At 31.4% G+C, this 7,641-nt stretch overlaps 1 protein-coding gene and 1 long non-coding RNA gene across 2 annotated transcripts; one reads left to right on the forward strand and one right to left on the reverse strand.

The window, feature by feature from the left end:
- Window positions 2,897–6,368, forward strand: LOC107620196 (scarecrow-like protein 21). Its single transcript, XM_021117132.1, is given in 3 exon segments — window positions 2,897–3,119; window positions 4,428–5,485; window positions 5,487–6,368. Coding segments are annotated over 2 exon segments (1,539 nt in total). The 5' UTR covers window positions 2,897–3,119; window positions 4,428–4,568; the 3' UTR covers window positions 6,109–6,368.
- Window positions 4,097–4,499, reverse strand: LOC110269351. The gene is made up of 2 exons (XR_002358290.1): window positions 4,421–4,499; window positions 4,097–4,384 (listed from the first exon to the last, which is right to left on the reverse strand). It is a non-coding gene; the product is annotated as an uncharacterized LOC110269351 (long non-coding RNA).

A 7,641-nucleotide genomic window follows, 5' to 3' on the forward strand; every position in this document is an offset into this window, starting at 1 on the left:
AATTCATCTTATGGGAATAATTCTCCAAGACTTTTAGAATAATACATAATTGTTGCAACTATAGTGTTTGATCTGAAATTTTAGAGTAATTATCCAAATTAGTTCTCAATGATTTTAAAAGCGAATATTTTAGTTTTTTAAAAAAATTAATAGAGATTAATCTTTAAGATTTTGCTCTAACAAATAAATCAGTCTCCAGTTTTTCTCGACAAAATAATTACTCAAATCAGTTCTCAAAAATTTTAAAAGCAGACATTTTAGTTTTAAAAAGAATTAATACAAAGATGATCATCTTCAAGAAAATTGTTATATCTAACGGAGAAAAAATATTGAGAATTGATTTGTATATTAATTTTTTTTTGAAACTAAAATGTCTATTTTTAAAATTGTTGAAGACTGATCTGAGTAATTACTCTATTAAAAAATAAACTCGAACTGATTTGTCTGTAAAGTAAAATTTTAGAGATATTTTTGTGTATTAATTTTTCTTAGAGACTAAAATGTCTACTTTTAAAATCCTTCAAAACTGATTTGCGTAATTACTCTAAAATTTATTAAGAGATCAATTTAAATATTTATCCTTAATTTATTTAGAATTTTAATTAAATTACCTTTAACAAAGTATTATAATATTATTTAAATTAGTTTTGTTGAACTAATATTAAATGTATATGAAATTAATTTATATCTTTTATTGCCCATCAAAGTAATTGTTTTGAATTTTTACAATCTCGTAAATATTTCAATTAGATTCTTGAGTGAATATCCCACCCGATGCTGACAATTATTTCGAAAGGATAATGAGGTTTCTCAGAAAAAAATATTTAATTCAGTCTCTGATATTTTATTTTTGGGATTGATTAGTCCCTGTGTCAAAAAAAAAATAACATTGACCTTTTTTTGGCACAAAAATCTTGTTGTTCTTTTGAAGTAATTATTATAGATCGAATTAGATTTTTTTTTGTCAAAAATCTTGTTATCTTTTAAAGTAATTGTGAGAGACTTTTTGGTTTTTCTCTAGATTTCTTTACTAATTGATTAGGGGGTGATTGGCTCACCGTCCATACTTACTTCCCGCTTATTACTTGCGCTTTCATTTTGTTTTATGTAGTTTAGTGTCCTCCTCCTAATACCTATTCTCCATTTCTCATCATTACATTTCCGTTTTCACGCTCAATATATTAGGATTCAGTTGTAATATTAATTCACTTTTTTTTATATACAACTTGTAGTTTATATTTAATGAATAAGTAGATTATTTTAGATTGTGTTTCAACTTTCAACATAATCTCAGTCTAAGTCGTAATATTTATAACAGCAATCAAATTGAGGCTTGTTATGGACCCTGAAGACCAACTATACCCTTACAAGGTCAAGTGGTCAACCAAGAAAAAAAAAAAAAGTAAAATCGTATTATTCTTAATTGTCATGAGAATAGCATCTTTATTTTTAAACATGTGTTTCCGTTCGAAACTCAATTTTAGTATCCGTGTTATAATTTTTATTTTTGCACAATTAAAAAGATTATTCAATTATTTGACATTCAAATGAAAAATGTGATAATGATTTAGAACATCTGAAACTTGAGAAATAGCTAATGACAAAGAAGAAGAAATCGAAAATTTTTACCCGTTAAAGTGTCCGAAATATATTTATCTGAAGAACCACTCTCACTAGATGACCTAATTTCAGTAATTAATTATGAGACTAACTTAAACTTACTTTGATTTAGAAAAAAAAATAAAAATGAAAAATACCAAAAGTATAATATAAAATTATGAATTAATTTATAATTATGATATATTTAAACGTATTTAGTAAGAAAATATGTCAAATTTAAATTTAAAAGAATAAGATAAATATATTATTAATATGTATAAATTATAGAATTTTAATATTTATAACTAAAATTATTATTATTATTATAATTAATATCAACTTTTATATAATAAGAATAATAAAAATAGATTCGGATAAACAACAATAAAAAAAAAAACTCATTATTAGTCATATTTATGAATATGAATATAAGAAGATAATATAGTGTTTGGTTGTGATGAATTATGGTACTTATAACTTCTTATATAAATGAATTATTTTGGACGTAACTATCTAAGATGTAAAATTTTCAAATTAAATTTATCCACATCTTGAATGCAGTGCATCATAAATAATTTTTTTCAGATGTTGATGTTTCAATATCTGGAATACAAGCAAACTATCAGAAAAGTTCTATCTCAAATACACCAGTAATCTTTGTTTCAAAAATTATATCAGTGCATTTGGGATATACTCATAACTATTCTTTAGTCATTACATTTAAGATGAAATAGGATTATTTAAATTGATAAACATTCTGTAAATTTCACATAGCGATAAATAAAATATTTCTTAAATTTATATAAAAAAATTTCATATTATATGTGGTAGTAGGCGAACCTAGATTTGTTTTATAATTCGGATAAAATAATTTTTTTTCCCTTAACTATTAACGTAATTTAACTCAACTTTTAGCACTTTGCGTAAAATCACACTGGTCTTGTCAAATTACCAAATAAAATTGTACAAATAACTTTTGTTTTATTAATAAAGTATAAGATATAAAGAAAAAAGAAAAAGCTTATCTTAATTCTTGAACTAGAATATGGCACTATGCATTAAAGAGATATTTTAATTTTTATTTTGGACGGAATGCATTAAAGCAAAGTAATTGAAGTGAGAAGTTAGGGTCGAAAAAGCAAAATGAGAAAGGAGACTTTTTCCCCTGTTGGCGTCCATTTAATATAAAGTAAAACGGAAAATGGGTCAAAAATTAAAAAGGGAAAATAAACAAATAAATAAAAATAGAAGAATATGGACTTGAGACATGAGAGAAGGACATTGATCAAAAGAGACTTGGGAAGCGACTAAGCACCACAACAACCTTTGTGATTTGACATGTGTGCCATGCCATGCTACAACCAAACCCACTTTATCACAAAATCATAATCATAAATAAATTAATAAATACTATGTATATGGATATGCATGCCAAATTCTCATTACTCTGACATGTTGCAAGCCCAACTGTTTCTCTGTTATCTAGTTCCAAATAGAGTGTTTTTTCTTTAATTCACAAGGTGAGAAGCTCTGAAAGTATGGGATTTTTCTTATGTTTTCTTCTGATTTGTCATAAGCTGATGATGATGTTATGTTGCATCATGTTTCAATTATCAAAGGGAGGAAAAAAGGAGTTTCTTTTTTCTTTCTTTCTTTCTTTCTATTTTTATGCTTTCATTGAGGGTTGAAGATGGGTTTGCTTTTGAAATTAGCAATATTGGTTTAAGGTTCTACCCTTTTCTGGTTTTATTATTTTTTTGAGCTTGTGCATGTTGGCTTTGAGTTTCAATTATTTATCTCTATGCATGTGTTTGAACAATTGTAGACTGGAATGCATACTTTTCACTGTTAAAGCCAAACCAATGGAAGTGATTGTATTTTTCATTGAGTTTAAGAGGAAAAATGAAGAATAAAGAAAACCCTTTTATTTAGATACTAGAAGCCAAGTATAGCATGAAGAAATCATTTCTTTTTTCTTCTGATTTTAGTCAATCTTTCGGCTTTTATTTTCTTGATTTGAATGATAATTTCAAAACTCAGAAGAAGGACTTTCTGGACCCGGCTAAGAAATTTAAGATGCTCAAACAAAAAATGCAAAATTAGAATGTTATATGTGTGGAGGTTGCAAATTACTCTGTCTATTTAAGGTACTAATGTTTGGTATAACATATCTTTAAGTCTGAAACACTATAGATTGGAAAGTAGTTCATAGTCAGAAAATTTTCCAGAATTATGTTCTTTTGCTGGGTTTTATCTCACTGGGTTTTCGAAATAGAGGTTTTAACCAGCGTTGTTCAGTCTCAGTAGGTTCTTTCCTTAGTACTTGCTTGTCCTCACAAGTTTCAGTAGTTTCTACCTTTATTCGAAAGAAAATTTATGTGGTGAAGTGTTACAGAAGCAATCTTTTTTGAAGCCGACCCCACCTAGCGGCGGGATAAGGTTTTGTTGTTGTTGTTGTTGTATTTTGTTTTTTCAAAGGATCTGTGATTTCTCTCTAGGCACACTGATTCTGGAAATAGCTTTAGGATGTATTGCACAGTTCATGTAGATTATCTTGTTAAGTAGCTTTTTTTTTTCTTCCTGAAAAATGCATGATTAGTCACAGCCGAAAAGTCCAATTTGATTACTGCTAGCTTCTAACAACTAAAATCAAGGAAAAAACAGGTTTAGGCAATGACCAAAAAACCATCAGATTCCTGTTATATGTTTGTTTGTTATGGATATAGTTCTGGTAATCTTGTTACTCGTTTGCCGTTTGATTTACTCTAACTGATATTCTTTTATTCTCCTGTAGAATAACTGAAGAGTTTTTGTACCATACCGAACAGAAATTGACTTGAAGTGAAGTGCAGACCATGTTCACAAAGTTTGGAAAGTAAAAAGTTATTGAGATTTTGTTGGAAAAAGTTGGTAGTTCAGAAATTCATTTAGTACTGCTTGAGTGTATTCAAAGGATCGGTTGTTTTTCGATGCAAACATCTCAAGAACATGAACTTCCCTATGGCTCTGGCAGGTTCTACATCGAGCCTGCCCAAAACCCGGAGTCATATTGCTTTCCATCAAGTGAGAACCTAGAAAACTACTCTTCCTCTGATAACAGCAACCATGCAACCTACCCATTGGTCAAGATTTCGGATCCATATTGCACCCTTGAATCTGCTTCAACAAGTAATATCCCATGCCAAAATTCTGCATCTACAGCCAATTTTTCGCCTAATGGTAGCCCGGTGTCAAAGCTAGAACCGAAATCACATGTCTTGAGGCCACAACATTCTCTCGAAACTACTAATGGCTCACCGGAGATAAATTCTTGCTTGACACATGACCTTGATGATCTGAGGGATAAGATAAGAGAGCTCGAAACTGCTATGCTGGGGCCTGATACAAATACACTAAATATGTATGATATTGTGGTTCCGGAACCAGAAGAACCTGATTCCTTTTTGGTGGCTGCAGAGAAGTGGAAGAAAACAATGGAGATCATATCCAGAGGTGATTTAAAGGAGATGCTTTATACTTGTGCAAAATCAATGGCGGAGAACGATATGGAGACTACTGATTGGCTGATATCAGAGTTGCGTAAAATGGTTTCGATTTCAGGTGATCCTCTGCAACGATTGGGAGCATACATGTTGGAGTCTCTTGTTGCAAGGATGGCTTGCACAGGAAGCAAAATCTACAAGGCCTTAAAATGCAGTGAGCCCACCGGCAACGAACTCCTCTCATACATGCATGTACTTTATGAAATATGTCCATACTTCAAGTTTGGGTATATGTCGGCGAATGGAGCAATTGCCGAAGCTATGAAGGAGGAAAGTCATGTTCACATAATTGATTTTCAGATTAGCCAGGGAACTCAGTGGGTAAGCCTAATTCAGGCTCTTGCTCGCACTTGCACAGTCATGTAATGTACCTTTTGAGTTCCATGCTGTCAGAGTTCCTGCTTCTGAGGTGCAACTAGAAGATCTTGAACTTCGAACTAATGAAGCTGTGGCAGTGAATTTTGCCATTATGCTGCACCATGTTCCGGATGAAAGTGTTACCAGTCTAAATCCTCGCGACCGGTTGTTGAGATTGGCAAAGAACTTGTCTCCCAAGGTAGTGACTCTAGTTGAGCAAGAGTTTAGTACTAATAATGCTCAATTCTTGCCGCGTTTCATGGTGACATTAAACTACTACTTGGCTGTTTTCGAATCGATTGATGCCGTCCTGCCAAGGGAGCACAAGGAGAGGATCAATGTTGAGCAGCACTGCTTGGCTAGAGAAGTTGTCAACTTAGTAGCCTGCGAAGGGGAAGAAAGAGTGGAACGGCACGAGCTTCTGAATAAGTGGAGAAGGCGTTTCACCGCTGCTGGATTTGCGCCTTATCCGCTGAGCTCCTTTGTTAATGCTTCAATCAAGACCCTTTTAGAAAGCTACCCTGGACATTACACTCTAGAAGAGAGAGATGGCACACTTTATCTTGGTTGGATGAATCAGGTTCTTATTGTCTCTTGTGCTTGGAGATGAAAACTCTTAATAGCATTTGGTACACTTTTTTCATTGCAGACTTATAACTAGGTTTATGTTTTCTAATTTCATAGTGAAGTTACTGTTTTGTTAAATGGCATCCTAGATTTTATGTTAGCAATACAAGTAACAGCAAGGACTATTATGCTAACAAAGTATAAAGGGAACAGTTACTGCTTGTACCTACATAGACATTTCATCACACAATTCACAACTGCATCTCTAGCAAATATCCTGAAACTACAGCCCTTCTGACATTCTTTACTCTTATGCTTTGTTTGGTTGGGAGTTAAAATGGGGTTGACAATTCTTTACACATGGATTTTATCCACGAAAAATTTCACCCCATTTTAACCCCCAAACTCTATCCCTAAAGTGGCAGTTTTGTCGGTTAATTACCATTGAATTTGTAACTTTTGTCAGATGTGAATTTCACTATCTTAATTTAAAAGTGACTGGATACTTTTTTTTTTTTCACTTTAGAGGAGTTTGATCCATTTTTCTGAAAGTTGAGATATTTTGGTGAATGCTTATTTTCCTATATAAGGTGTGTTTGGTACAATTGTTTTCATGAAATGTTAACATTTATCTTTACTCTGGTATTAAGCACACCCTTTTCCCTTAATGTTTTGATGGATATGGCTAGTGGCTAGCATTTTCCTTCTGACCAACCTCTTAATGACCTAGAGGACCATCAACTCTTATATTTTCAACACTTTATATCTTGATGGTATGACTTGAAGTCACAATCTCTTGCTCTGAACCATACATTCTTTATCACTGTCAACATTTATTTGTTTAACTATCAACATTTGTTGATGTGGCAAACCGTGTATATATCAATACAAGATATTTCTCTTTTATAACAAGAGCACATGTGAACTTTTGGAATTAGATATGGATACCTTTTAGAGCTGGAATTCAAACTAAGATTCACTGCATAGGAAATATGAATCACTTCTATGAGATCCAGCTCCTGTTGTTCATGATTATAGAATGTTTATCTTGGACTAAAAAGTGTTAAATTAACTTTTGCATAAATGCTGCCACTCCTAATTTCGAGTGTGTTAAAATCTTCAACACAAACAAGTGTTTTTTTCTTTAGAAATCATAATATATTTAAAAGAATAAATTATTTAGAAATATTTTAAATATTTATATTTATTTAAGCTGGCTTACTTAATCAACATACTTCATGTGGATCTCACATTTTTATTTAGTGGTAGAGATAGATATATCAATTTAGTATACAAAAGTAAAATAAATAAAATCTCCAAATTATTTTTCGTTACATTGCAATTGTATCCAATGATAAATTACTGGCACATGCCAATGAGTTATAACTCAAATGGCATAGATTTCCCATATTCAATTAAGAGATCGCGGGTTCGAGTCACATATCTTTCCAAATTTCTTGTCAATGAGTAATAGCTCAAATGGCATAGTCTCCCCATACTCAATTAAGAGGTTGTGGGTTCAAGTCTCCTATCTTTGATTAAAAAAAAAAAAAAAAACTATATGATTAATTGATTA

The sequence above is a fragment of the Arachis ipaensis genome, chromosome B01 (genome assembly GCF_000816755.2).
Source record: "Arachis ipaensis cultivar K30076 chromosome B01, Araip1.1, whole genome shotgun sequence".
Taxonomy (NCBI): domain Eukaryota; kingdom Viridiplantae; phylum Streptophyta; class Magnoliopsida; order Fabales; family Fabaceae; genus Arachis; species Arachis ipaensis.